Here is a 14,532-nt window from a genome sequence, read left to right as displayed (position 1 = left end):
TGTGGCTACTTTTAACTGTTGATCTATCTCTCTTGTATACACTCTCCTTCCCTCTCTGTCTGTCTCTCACTCTCTCCATTTAAGAAAGTTAATGGCAGGTAGGGAGTGATGGTTTTGTGGGCAAAAATCTCTTGTTGCACAAAGTGGATAACCTGTGTTAAGATCTCCAAAATCTACCTGACAAATTGGATGCACACAAGTGACTCCAATCCCAGTGTCCTATGGGAAAATGGAGGCGGACAAAGAGTAGCCAGAGCTCCAGTGAACCAGCTAGCCTAGCTAATGCAGCAAGGGAAGAGGCCTCACCATAAAGGAAATGGAAAGGCAAGGAGCAACACCCAAGTTTTTCCTCTGATTACAGATGTATAGTAGCATGTGTGCCTGCTCAGGCAGGTAGACTTACACACATCCTCAGACATCTCGCTGTGCCTCCGTCTCTGTACCTGATCTGTCGGTTCTGTCTTTCTAGAGTAATAGATCAGTGGGTAGAGTGATTGCTATGCCATCATGATTATCTGAGTCAGGTCCCTAGAACTCATATAAAGATCTGTATCTGGTAGTGCTGGGAAGAAGAGAGAAGCATTCCTCTAGGTTTCATGAGAAACCCTCTTTAACAAGATGGGGAACTATAGAGAATGACATCAGATGTTGATCACTGGTCTCTACAGGTATAATTATGGGTATGCACACCTGCATACACCCATGCATAACACACACACACACACACACACACACACACACACACACAGAGAGAGAGAGAGAGAGAGAGAGAGAGAGTAATAAAATAAACTGAGAGGCTACAGAACTATGTAATTAGCATACACACAGGTGTAGATAGTAGAGCCAGTCAATATAGCCAGACTTTCAAAACACTGCAGGTGTGTAGATTTAATGGGGAAATAGAAGCACTTACAGGACATTGGACAACTTATTTTTACAATGAGAATGTGAGGTTGTTAACATTAAACAGCAGTTGGAATATCAGGTTAATGTTAGATTTAGAAACATTGATGGCTATGATAGCAAGACAGGGAAATGAGGAAATTATAACATAACATTTAATCATTTATTTCTTTTTTGTTTCAATCGAAGTATCAGGAGGCAGGCTTGGAAAAAGAGTGTAAATCAAAGCAAGGACTGTCCAGGGTAAAATGATGACATGTAAAATTGACTATGACATTCAGGATCTGCATGTTTATCAGAGGCCCCCTTACTCTTCCTGTGTAGCCAAAACCTTTTATTGTGATGTAACATTCCCGGAAATGTCCATATACCTGAAAGTTCACTTTCCTCCCTAGGACTTTACCATGGTTATGCTTCTCAACCGTAAAACGCATGTGAATATCCCAGGACTCTGTTAGAAAGCACATTTCCTGCTTGTGTGTCATCAGGCCCAGGATCTTGCATTTAATACAAATGTCTAATGTTGCCAATCCATCTGTCACTGTTTCAGTAGCAAGGCACACAAAGACAATGGGCTATCAGATAATCTGTTTGTTTGCAGTCTTTGCTTAGTGTTCATTTCTCTCTCTCTCTCTCTCTCTCTTGAAAACCCTTGACCAAGGTACTGAAACCAGCACCTCCACCCAGTCCTTCTTCCCAGCAGTCTATATCCCTCCCCTTCATCCCTTTCCTCCAAAACTTTCTCCACTATCCATGCTTTTCCTGACTTGTTTATCATCCCTTTTCTTTCTTTAAAGACATCAACTTAATAGGACCACAACACTTCTTGTTCACTTTTTTTTTAATTAAGAAGAAAAGATCTTTGTGTTTTTGTGTGCATGGGGTTTTGCCTGCATGTATGCATGTATACCATGTGCATTATGGTTCCCTTTAGAGTACAGAAGAGGACACTAGATCCCTTGATTTCTTGGAACTGTGATCACAAGCAGTTGTGAAGAGTTCAAACTAAACCCAGCTCCACTACAAGAGCAGTAAATGTTCTTAACCCCTGAGTCATTTCTCTAGCTCCAAATTTTTGTTTTTTAAATCATAGTTATATATATAAAACCAAGAATATTTCTTGACACATTTCACTATTCAAGGAATGAATCCGATTAGTTGATAAAAACCTAAACAAGACGCAGAAATAATAGCTTAATTTGCACTTCAAGATATATATGTATATATACATGTATACATATATGTATGTACATATATGTCAATAAAGTTGAAACAAGCAAAAGGAAACAACATGGCTAAATAGCAGGAGTTCAAATCAGCATAGAAGAAACAGTACATCTAAAAGGACCACTGGATATCCTTTAGATGTTACCATTTGAATACCTCTGGCTACACATCCAGTTTCCAACAGAAATGTGAAAGCTTCATTAACTGGGAATATGTCTTCAATAGGAGCCATGTTCCTAAATATAATTCTTTAATAGTCACATTCAGATTTTTACAAATCTGGTGATAAGAAACTTGTGGAAAAATATAGTCAGTCCAGTTTGATATGTTCAAATGGATCTGATTCTCCCTCTGCTTGGTAATTTTCCTGTTCATCACTTTATTTATTCTAAGTCAAATACTTTTTTTTTATCGTCTCATAGAAACTCTTCTTTCCATCAGTTATGGTGGCATGCACCTATAATCCAAACATTAAGGGGACAGGAGGATTTCCAAAAGTTCAAGGGCAACTTGGTCTACACAGTGAATTCTAGAATAGCCAGGATTATATGGCAATGTAAAAAATTAAAAACAACATGTAATAGAAAACTAGAGATAGAGGGGTAGAAAAAGAAGGAAAGAAAAACGGGAGAAATATGAAGTTAAGAAAAAGGAAAAAAGATTGAAATGTTCACCAGTAGGAGTGTTATTAAAAGAAATAGCCTTGCCCATCAGCACTGATGACTTTAGTTCTCAAGCCTACTTATACAGTAAAAATTTTATCCTGGTTCCTTCTTCTGTACTGATATTTTTATTGGTAGAACAAAATATGTTATGTATTTAGAAATATGTTTTACCTACAGCATGAATACAATTAATGAAGAACCTTTAAAATAATTTAGAAATTAATGAGTACACGCTGTGAGACAATTACATTGGACAAACCTTTGTCACACTATTCCCATATACACTTCTACCATCTAAGGATGGGACTTGCTAAGTTGAAACTCTTTATATGAAGAATGCTACTGATTATAATGCAAAGAAAAAAGGCTAACATTTATGATTGTGAGCCTAACCTTTAACAGCTGAGCCATCTCAGCCAGTCCCGATGAGTCAGTGGACTAGGGGAGGAGCATAGAAGAAGAGGGAGAGGGATGGGATTGGGAGGAGATTAGCCTGGATACAAAGTGAATAAATTGTAAAAATAAACAAACAAATAAAAATTTAAAAAATGCTAACATCCTTGTCAGAAAGAAGCTGGCTCTTGCATGTGTGGAAGAGGAGATGCACCTTTGACATGCAGTTCTATGTGAGCACTGATACCATTATGGTGGGATGCTGGGAAACCCTGTCACCATGGTACTTCAGAGGCCATTCAAGCATCTGTATATCTGAAGGCTTTTATGTTTACCACCCCATGCTTTTCCTGTTGGTAGGTTTGCCTCTATCTGGAGTGAAAAGCTGCCTTTGTTTTGTTTTGTTTGTTTGTGGGTATCTTTTCAACAAATCAGGCACATATTTGACCTAACTCCATCCTGGATTCTCTCAACATTATCTCTTTCCTCAGTAACAACTGTTCTTGAACCACACTGTGCTTAGAATTTGTGTTGATGTCATTACCATCGAATAGTTCAGAAGGGTTGCAAAGTTAGATCTGAAAATGTGGATCTTGTTGGTTTCCTCATTATGTTCCTACTCTCTCCTTTATTTCTGAGAAGTTGAAGCTCAGTCTTGAAGATTACACCTTCCTCTTCCACATCTGCATTTTTTTTTTCCTTTTTGAGACAGGGTTTCTCTGTAGCCTTGGCTATCCTGGAACTCACTGTGTAGAGTAGGCTGTCCTAGATCTCAGAGAGCTGCCTGACTCTTTCTCAGGAGTGCTGGATTAAAGGTGTGTGCCACCACACCCAGCTTACCACTTGTGTATTCTCATTGCAATTTCAGATTAACCCCTTAAAACTCTTTTTAATTTATTCATATTTTATGGCTGAACATACGATATCTATTTTGGCTTGAAGTACCCATTTTAGGAGTGTATTTTAAAGCACATGACTTTTTGAATATTTTTTTTAAATATCATACAAGACAGTTATGGAGTAGACTGGGGAGAAAGGCCTACAGGGAGGAAATAATCTGTAGAAATACACTGCAGGTAAGTCATATAGTGTGTGATGTTAAATGATGACAACATTAAGCCCCATACACAATAAAAAACTTACTGTTACATGTTTTAAAACAGTCTTCCTACCCAGGTCACTGTTATGTTTCTATTTGTCTTTAGAGCGACCCTTGTAGTAACACATAATAGAAATGAACACTGAATGATGCTTTCATCTGATATTCATCTGTGTCATTCATTTTTCCTCGTTCTTACACCTGAACTGGATGGCTTTACACTTTATATTTCCCATGTTCTTAATTTGTTTGCTTTGGAACCTAAGGCCTATAGACATTGTTTGTGAGTTAGGTCTCAATTCTTGACGAGGCTGGAAGAAAATAAACCACAACTATACATTTAAAAGATGATTAAGAACTGAAATGTTCAGTCTTTCTCTTTTTAGTTGGTGGCCAGTCCCTCTTTCTCTCCTGTTCTTATGTAATATAAAGGGCTGATGGGCTTACTTACAAATTTTCTGTGACATTGTGTACTTATTCATAGTAACCCCATAAAACTTTTAATGGATTCATAATTTATGATATCTAATGCCATTAGAATATAAAAATTGTCTTGCCAGAAATCATAATCCTGTTGTTATCACAGGAATATTTCTTTTATATAAACATGGTGTGTAGATTTGATAGGTAGGAAACCCTTGAGATAGGTTTTCTAAGTTGCTTGAGATTTTAAAGACACAACCTCATTTCTTGGCATGGAGACATGCCCACCGGTCAGTTGAACAATTATAATGCATTACAATTAAAGTAATTCTCTACCTTCCTAATACTGCTACTTGTTTATACAATACGTCCAGTTGTGGTGACCCCAACCATACAGTTATTTTCATGGCTACTTCATAACATTCATTTTGTTTCTGTTATGAATCATAATGTAAATATCTGTGTTTGTGATGGTACTAGCCTACTCATGCGAAAGGGCTGTTTGACCCCTCAAAGGAGTCATGACCCACAGATTGAGAACCACTTGCCTAAAGGAAAGAAAGACTATCCTGAAATAATACCCCAAATTCTTCTATAACACCCATGACTGATCATTTGCAAAGTGTCCAACATTTCTAATAAAATCCTTGAGAAGCTTTCTGGAATTGTCACAATTTCTATTGTTTTTTTCCTCCCACATCCAATTAACAATCAGATTGATGATACAGTTATATGCTTATAATCAACTGACTAAAAAAGTAATATTACTGGGTCAAATTCCCTCAGTTTCCCTCTCTCCCTGTTTCCCTCTTCCCTTCCCTTTGTTTTGCTATGTAGAAAGTATCTTTGTCATTTTACTAGAAATCCAGTCAAATTTAACATAAAACAACAGTATACAGGAAATGATAATGGTCAACATTCATATTTACCATAGAGAATATCAAAATAATGTAACATATTTTTACTCATGCACTTTTGGTAAAGAATAATATAAAGATAGTTCACTTTATTACCATTATCAATGCAAAGAGTTCCTTTAAACTATTAAAAGCCAATACCATTTACTCATAAAAACATGGAGTCTCCTATGTAAACATTTATCCCATTAAAAAGGTGTGCAAATGGATGGTCATTTTGCCTCTAAGAAACTAAAAATATTTTAAAATATTTTATATTTAAGTCTAGTGGACATTACCCCTTTTACTGTAAATATGACAGTGCTTTCATTCTGCATAGGCAGACTCTGTGAAACTATATGTGGGAATGCTTTCAGATTCTCTGTAGACATGTAGGGAAAGTTTATGAGCTACACACATGGTGCTATTCTGATCATTTATCAGACTGAGGAAATATGGCTTGAAATTAATTTTGGCTAACTCCCAAAGTGAGATTACTGTTGCCAAGAAGAGATAAATCGTTGTTTTCAATATTCATACGAACTTGGCACTGCCCCTGAATGCTGTTCTTGATTGGAAGGCCAAAAAGATTTTGATTTATGTTGTTTTGGGAATGTGTCTAGCATCCTATGATGATGACTCTGAAGAACACTGTGCTTGCACCCTTCTATACTTTGGTCCGTGAGCCAATATTATTAGTATAAATAGAATCTTTGCAATAGAGATATATGGAAGACATATGCTACTTGGTCTATGCAGATATTGTGTCTATGAAATGCTATTTAATATTACTGAGGTCCAATACTTTAATATAAATATCAGAATATCATACTTTCAGCTACTCAGAAATGCTTGTTTTCTCTGGAGTTTTATATAAGACATTGGCAGTATATATTAAAGGATTTTGGCAAGTATTTTTTATTTTTTAATACTTAGAATCAAAGGCCCTTGCCACATAAATTACTAAAAATAAATGACACTAAACGTTGTAAAAGTTGGTTTTTGATCTCTCAGATGAGTTATGCAATTACTTCCTCCAAATTATGTCTCCAATTTCTGAGGATGTTGCCACAATTTAAATGGAAACTAAACAAGTTTTAAGAAAATGTGTTTGCCTCTACAAATACAAATTTTCTTTATAGAAACCTACTCTTAATCTAAAGAAATTTTAACTTCTGTTGTGGCAGAAGTCCATTTTTTCTGCTTAAGAATTATGAGTAACTTTAAGTCATTTAAATAAATCTAATTATTTTAAAATAATTAAAAACCCTTACTTTTTTTTGAAAAATTGCTATATGCATCAATTTTTGTAGGTGTGTCCAACTGAAGGAATGAGTAGCACTGTCTACTCAAATGTTATAATAGTTATAATCACAGAATAATAAAGAGCAGTTCTCATCGAGTTGAATGAACATTTATTATATACTAGAAATAAAATATCTCCAAAGAATATCTATATTTGTGTAGACAATGTCTACAATGTCTATGAAACATGATACTACCAGGCAGTTCCGGAAAACTAGCTTCAGTTGAATCCAAATCATGTCTCTGCCATGTACCTTAACTCATTTTCACTTTTGTTCTTCGTGCTCATACTGTTTTCAATATGGCAAGCTGATGAATTTTTGTTTTTCCAAACTTATTCTCAGTCTTTGGCAAACACTGGGTCTTTCTTCAGGCCTAGCCTTCTCACAAGTAATGTGAGGTAACAAAATAGCCTTAGTTCTTACACTGACACAAATTAATTTTATTTCATTTACATTAGCAAACACAAATTTCACCATAAATTATTTGATTGCTTCATAAAATTAAGATTAAAGTATAAAATTATAAAACCTTTGGTAGGATAATTAAAATTTAAACCCTTCTAAAAAGAAGGGTTTAAATCCAATTTTACCATTTCAAATCTGTTTTTTTTAAATCTATGAGGCATTCTAGCGTCAGCAAGATGTGACTATTACAAACCACCAGTGTTCTGTTAATCATTCATATTTTAGAAGCACATTTCCTTTACCATTGCATATAGATGGGTTCTTCAGAATTTATTCTTTCTACAGTTGTTTTTCTCTACATCTACTATCTTGAAAATAAATTCATAGACTTGCATAGCTTTTCTTTTAATAGCATCTTTAAAGAAGTCTCATGATGCATCAGTTGCAAGTCTTGGCAAGACTTCTTTCAACAAAATCTTCATTTGTCATTACTCACCCACCTTTGGCTAAGAAAAAAGGAGTAGAATTATGGTGAGATAAGAGAGGCACAGTCATGTAAGAGTGGGTTTGGGTCCTGTCTTAATTTAAAATAAGAATAATTGGGTCATGGTTAGCATAATAATTTTGATTTATGAAATATTATTTGTCATGTTTTGAGTTATCTGGGACATAAGATTTTGTACATGGGATAAGTATACTATTCATCTCAATGTTATTCTGGATTTGTTTGAAAAAGTATCTTTATACCTCATTACTTTGTGTCAGAGAAAGACTATTTCAATATGAAGAGAAGGTAATAATGACATTTTATTGAGAGAAATGCACAAATGGTAAAGCAGTAAAGTATTCGAAAATCACTGACATGTTCTTTGAGTTAGAATGAAGGGCTCCTTTGTGGTGAAAGATAGGTTACTTCACCAGCTAAAAATGTGACTAAGGCCAAAATGACCTGCTCATGAAGATATCAATTATCTTAGGGAAGAACAGCAATAAGCATATGGCCTTTATTTAAAAACCCTAAAATGAGAGATGGAAGATTGGTTTGATATGAACTTGGATCTTTTCTGAAGTTAGGCAAAGGTTTTTTTTTTTTTTTTCTTTTCAGTTGCTGCATTACTTTTAATACTGAGGTTGTCTTTTATAATCAATTCATTATTTGCCTTAAAAAAAACCCGCACAACAATAAAAATGTTCCTCTTTTTTGAAGGGAGGTGTGTGTGGGATCTGGGAAAGAGGGGGCCCAGGGAGAGGCTGGGAGGAGAGAAGAGTGGGGAAACTGTGGAGATAAGATAAAAGAAGTATTATTTCTTAAAAGTGAAATAAAATTGCTTTAGAAAGTCACTATTTTCAAATGACCTCATCAACTATAAATAACCCTAAAACTATATTTAAAAAATATTTGAAAGAAAATCTCTAATACCATTTTGAAAATATTTCAGGAACTATTTTGAATAAAGTTAAAGAGCTCAGGTGTAATTTGGCCACATGTTCAATTGGAAGTATGATATTCATAACTACTCTTTGACTATTCAGAATTCAGTATAGCGCATTTCCCAATGATATTCTAGCCATACATGTTTCTCATGGCACAGACATAAATTTTTAGGTTGACATACCTAGCATATAGTAAATGTTTGTTAGGGTTAGTGAATATGAACAACAACAAATCCATGCTTGCATTGCATGACATGCTCTACAAGGCTGGAGGAGGTAAGAAGTGAGAAAAATCTTGGTCATCTAGTTTAATATTATGAAAATAAGGAAAGTAAGAGACAAAGGAAACAATTATAGTAAAATTACCAGATAAAAACATAAGTCATAAAAATATATGAAGATATTTTACACAATAACTCTGAAAGACAATAGAAATGATTTATACTTTGAATCATGAGTAATTCTGTTTTCAGCAAAATGGATTTAAAAGTTTAAGCTCATCATATTGTTTAAATTGTTCATATTCTATAAGAATTGTTAGAATAACTTGACTGTTTCCTTTGCAGTGTCCTGAAAATACCATGTTCATTTAAGTCTGCAAATGGTAGAATCGCCATTTTAAAAGCAGAATGACATCCATTTGATAATCACTCACTTATGGAGAGGTCATAGAGATCTGGAGCTGTGTGTTTGAGAAGGACAACCAGTTAAAACCACAATTTTATCTTCATTGTGTTTAAGAGTGCTTCACTATTTATACTCATTGAATTCTCTCAGAGGCCTTTGAAAAGCCCAGAGAAAACAAGTCATGTACATAATTCAACATCATCCTCATATCCAGTAATATAATCATGGCTGTGTTTTGAAACTGGACAAACACCACATACTAAAGATGCATAGAGTAAGGAACAAAATAAACAAATTTTACTGTATGGAAAAAAAAAACTAAAAAAAAGGGATGACTGGAAAATCCATATGCTATTTAAATTATTTTCATACTAGAATGTCTGTAATAATTGTATGGTGATTTTCAAGAACAAATCTTCTTGGAAATTATACAAAGACAGAAAGATAAGCAAATCTGTACTCATCAACAAGTCAAAACATTTGATTAGAGTTCAACAAAAAATATTCATAATTTTGGTTTATTTTCTGTTGGATTTATTAATAATCTTTATATATTTATATATGTATGGCTTTGAGCAAAGACAAAAGAAATACTCTAACTCTTCGCTGATCATACAGTGGTAAAGTTCAGCCACTGTCCTATCTTCTCAGCAGCAAAATACCATAATACAGTTCTTTCTGTATAGATTAAAACTCCACACCTGAGTTTAACTATGTACAGAGAAAAAAGGTCATGTTCTCCTAGCACTGTACCTTTAAATTACAGAAACATCAGTCACTTTCTCCTTGATCTAAATATACATATATATATACATTCATACATATGTGTATATAATTTACCCTGTACCATTTTTTTAGATGAACATATAAAGCTTAGGGTTCTTTGTCCATTCTAGTACAAAGTGAATAAAAATTTTATGGTTGCACTGAATGACGAGGCAATTCAATTTTGCTGATGTTTCCCAACAGTGCTAAAAAAATTTATATATAAAAATACTTTACTACCAAACCCATTAATCCTGTCAAATGTAAACCTTTAATAATTTAAAAGACTAAAGCATGATCTTAATAAGAAGCTAACTTTTATATTTTAATAAAATAAAGGAGTTTTGTATTGATATGTAAATGGTCTTGCAATTTTCCCATAGATTCTAGGTAGACTGAACAATTTCTCTCTTACATTATTTCCAACAGTCTGTCATTGGTCACCAGCATGTCAGTATTAAATAATATCACCTTGCCAAGCATTGTTGATTGCTTCCACACAAGTTAGGATCTGTTGGCAATTAAGCATGACAATCCATTTTGGTTTCATAGGTGTTAGATCCCTTAAAGGCTTAACACTTAACACAGATCCACTTTAGAGCTCTTGCTTCTGCCTTTGTCCTCTGTCCTCAAGTCTATCTGGAGGCCCTGTCCTAACAGAATGTGTGTTCTTAAATGGATCATCAGTACCTGTGCTCCCAAAGCCCACCACTCCAGGTTACTCTCCCGAGTTACTGTCAGAAGTCAGACATTGGGAATCTTGCCGTTTTGTTCTAGTCATCAACCACATGTGTGGGATCCAGTAAACACACATGATCACTAAAGGACTTCTCTAGAAGAGGCTGATGCTCACAGAAAGAATTAAGGAAACAAATGAACAAACAATGCTTACGGACAGCTCAGCTTCGACCTTGCTTTCTGTCACCAGGTCCACATTACTTTCAGCACATTTAAAAGAGCAAACCTCCTGTCTATCTAAGGACTATGTTGGTTACCACATGCCTTAAGATTTACTAACTGCTTAGTTACAATATACATAGGGCAAAATGTGTATTTCCAAACAGATGTGATGATATATTATATTTATTTCTTCACATTAACATCATAGTAAACTACCAACTAACATGAAGACACAACACATTTAACTCCAAACCAAGCTGTGATTTGCAAATAATCATTTAAATGATAATAACAGTAATAATATTAAATTAAAGCGAAAACCTCACTTCTAGATTTAAGTCAGAGATCCAAGTCAGCCTTATAAGAATTTTAAAAGAGGCAATTATTGAATTATTATACTCTTCTAGAAGTGAGAAATACTGTAAGCCATTTCTTACAATAATTGGTTTGAATCTACTTTTTTTTTCTTTTTTGCCCCAAAAAGCATGCCAGGACTAGTTTCAGATGCTTGATTATGTCAAGAAGGAAGAAAAGTAATGATTTTTGGTGTAATACAAGCAATTTGTAGATTCAAGCATACAATTTTGCATAAAATATTGCAGGTTAAAATAATATTGTAGGTCTCAAGCCATTGCATTACATTTGAACAATTGTCACAATTATTAGGTTCTGTGAAATTTAAAACTCTAACTTTTGAAGTGAAGCAACAAAACTAAATTCTTAGTGACTTTTACCTTTATACAATACAGAATAGTTACGTTTACTTGGGTTGGAAAAGTTATTTACAACTAACATTGACTGAGTCTTGGTAAAAGTCCAAAACACATGACGACAAATACCTCCTCACCCTTTTGCAGAAATCAAGGAACATGTTTGAGGTTAGAGAAAGCCTTAACAGTGGCAATGTTAGTCTCCTATAGTGGCTGTGCATGGAGTGTATCCCTTTACTTAACTCAAAATTTAAAGCACCAAAATACAATTTAGAGCTATAAACTGGGATTAGTTTAGTGAATCCCGCAAAATTAACAATCTAGATGCAGAGGCAGAGCTAATGAAAGAAAGTTTTGATTGGTGCTATTCTGGAACTAATTGGAGTTGCCTTTTTTAAAATCAGAGTTTTGTTCCCATTGATTCCAAGAACTCGTCATAAAAAGGAGAAATACATATAGCAAAGGAATTAAGGAAAATATTAAAAATCAATTGTCTTACAACAACATGTTAAATCCTTTAATGGTTTTAAAGAAAGGAACAAATGTAACACTGAATGCTATACAAGTCTTTTGAACGATTTCTTGGGTATTTAGATATATATGTGTGTGTATATTAAATTGTATATGTATATATGTTTTTACATTTGCATGTAGGCAGGAGCTGTCTAAAATATCTTTTCAGAATAGGCTATAGGGATCTATCATGAGATAGAATAAAATAATATCTGAGAATATTCTGTTTATTAAGAGTGTTTCTTTTCTGCTTTGACAATCAGCAAGAATCATAAATTCGAAGCAAAACGTGGCTTTTCTGCATCTGGGTCTGTGTTTAAGACTGACGGAGACTCTCTCTGGACAGCTGCTGGTGGTGGGGGTGCAGGAGGAACTCCTCGGTTTGGGGGGATGGCTCCCGAGGACATCTGTCGGAACAAGGTGACACGCTGCGGCACTGTGCTCCTAGCCCCTGCCTGAAGGCCCGTGCTGTGGACTGCCGCCACTGGCTGAGGGATGGAGGCCAGGGACTCGCCCACAGTGGGATGAGGTCTGGAGATCATAGTGGAAACCTCGTGGGGCAGGGACGGCTGCGAGGCCGAGAGGGGCCTGACTTCTCTGGTCAGGTTGGTGTTATGAAGCGCTTGCGTGCTCTTGTGCACCTCATTTTTCGGTGTGGAACTACTAGGTGTCTGTGGCTGCGGCTGCGGCTGCGGCTGCGGCTGCGGCTGCGGCTGCGGCTGCGGCTGCGGCTGTGGCTGCGGCTGCGGCTGCGGAGTCTGCTGTGCAGGGGACTGCTGTAGCTGCTGCTGTGGGTGCTGCATGAGTGACAGCTGGGAAGCAGTGGGAGAGGCGTAATGGAAAGTTCGCGTGGCCAGGGGGCTCTGTACAGGAGGACTGCAGACTGCCGTGGTATAGGAGCAGGGGGAAAGGATGGCTGAGGGTTGGGGTGTCTGTGTGCTGGGGCTGGGCGAATGTAGGTTGCTGTGAGATAGGCTGGTCGCAGTGTAGACTGGTGGAGACTGTGTCCTCATGCGGGAGGTTGGGGTTGTGGTTGAAGATGTGCAGTTCAGGGCTGTCATCTGGGGGTAGTTGATCGGAGGGATAGCTTGTACCATCTCTCTGTCATGTTTCACAATCTGCTTCAGGATCTCGTTCTCCTGGTTGTTGAAAACACCAGTGTTCAGATCCTTCTGGAACTTCTGCAGGAGAAGGGAGTTTTTCTTGCCTATCAGCAAAGAAAAAAAATAGGCATTTAGACAGGCTGGAAAGAATTAATAAAGCCACGCAAGACTGACTGCTCCAGGGTGATGTATGCCACCGTTAGGACCAATGGGTTTAGAAGTCAAGAACGCAATCTGTCACAACCAAACAGAAATAAAATTTCTGCCTCATGTATAATTTTGCATCTGCTTAGAAATCTCACTCTGTACTTAAGAAAAATTGGAAAGACTAAAGATGGCAAAAATGAAAACTGCTTTCTAGAGGAAATGTACACGTTTTATAGGAGAGTTATTTGAGGGATAGAGGAAAAGGCGTCTTTGGGTCAGGCTGGGTCTAGAATCGTTATTTTTAATTTCAAGTTGTGTTTGCAAGGCAAGGCAATGGAGAGTGAGAGCCAGCACTGGAGTGTTGCTTTCAGACAAGGCAACAAAAAGCTTTAAGTAGAACCATTTGTCCAATGCTCAAGATCCTGAAGCAGATGTATTTATCATATTTATGACATGGCAAGGTTATGATCACAGCTCAGAAATCTGGGTTAGAGGACCTAGGACCCCTGTTCAGGTGTAGCCCATAAGCAGCTTAGTCTCCACGTGGGTTCTCTAATAAGGGGAGTAGGGGTTGTCTCTGACATGGACTCTGTTGCCTGCTTTTTTATCACCTCCCCCTGTTGGGGTGTCCTTCCCAGGCCACAGAGGAAGAGGATGCAGGCAGTTCTGATGAGACTTGATAGGCTGGGGTCAGATGGTAGGGGAGGTGGTCCCCCCACCCCTTTCTGAGGACTATAGGAGAGGGATGGATGGGAAGAAGGAGGGTGGGTGGGACCTAGAGGAGATGAGGGATGGGGCTACAATCGAGATATAAAGAGAATAAATTATGAACAAATAAATTTGGATTAGGAAGTAAAGTGGCTGTAAAGACAGGAAAGAATTCTGATTGTGAAGCCTTTGCTATAGTTAACAAATTGGCTTCATCTGTATCATCTTTGTACCTGTAAGAAAGATGGTCCCTCAGACAAGACTCAGATCACTGAATCAGATCGTTTTATTTTTATTTTTTTTTCTT

General features: G+C 36.5%; 1 protein-coding gene across 1 annotated transcript in view; it reads right to left on the bottom strand.

Moving 5' to 3' along the window:
- Nucleotides 1–1,044: 1,044 nt before the first annotated feature.
- Hcn1 (hyperpolarization activated cyclic nucleotide gated potassium channel 1) overlaps nucleotides 1,045–14,532 on the bottom strand; it is a 435,404-nt gene continuing 421,916 nt past the window's right edge. Inside the window, exon 8 of the mRNA XM_060385736.1 lies at nucleotides 1,045–13,474. Within this exon, the coding sequence (XP_060241719.1) occupies nucleotides 12,537–13,474 (938 nt within the window). The 3' untranslated portion in view covers nucleotides 1,045–12,536. The remainder of the gene's footprint in view (nucleotides 13,475–14,532) is intronic.

This window comes from Meriones unguiculatus, chromosome 6, assembly GCF_030254825.1.
Source record: "Meriones unguiculatus strain TT.TT164.6M chromosome 6, Bangor_MerUng_6.1, whole genome shotgun sequence".
Lineage (NCBI taxonomy): Eukaryota > Metazoa > Chordata > Mammalia > Rodentia > Muridae > Meriones > Meriones unguiculatus.
The sequence above is the reverse complement of the archived record's forward strand: the minus strand, read 5'-3'. Positions and strand labels throughout refer to the sequence as shown.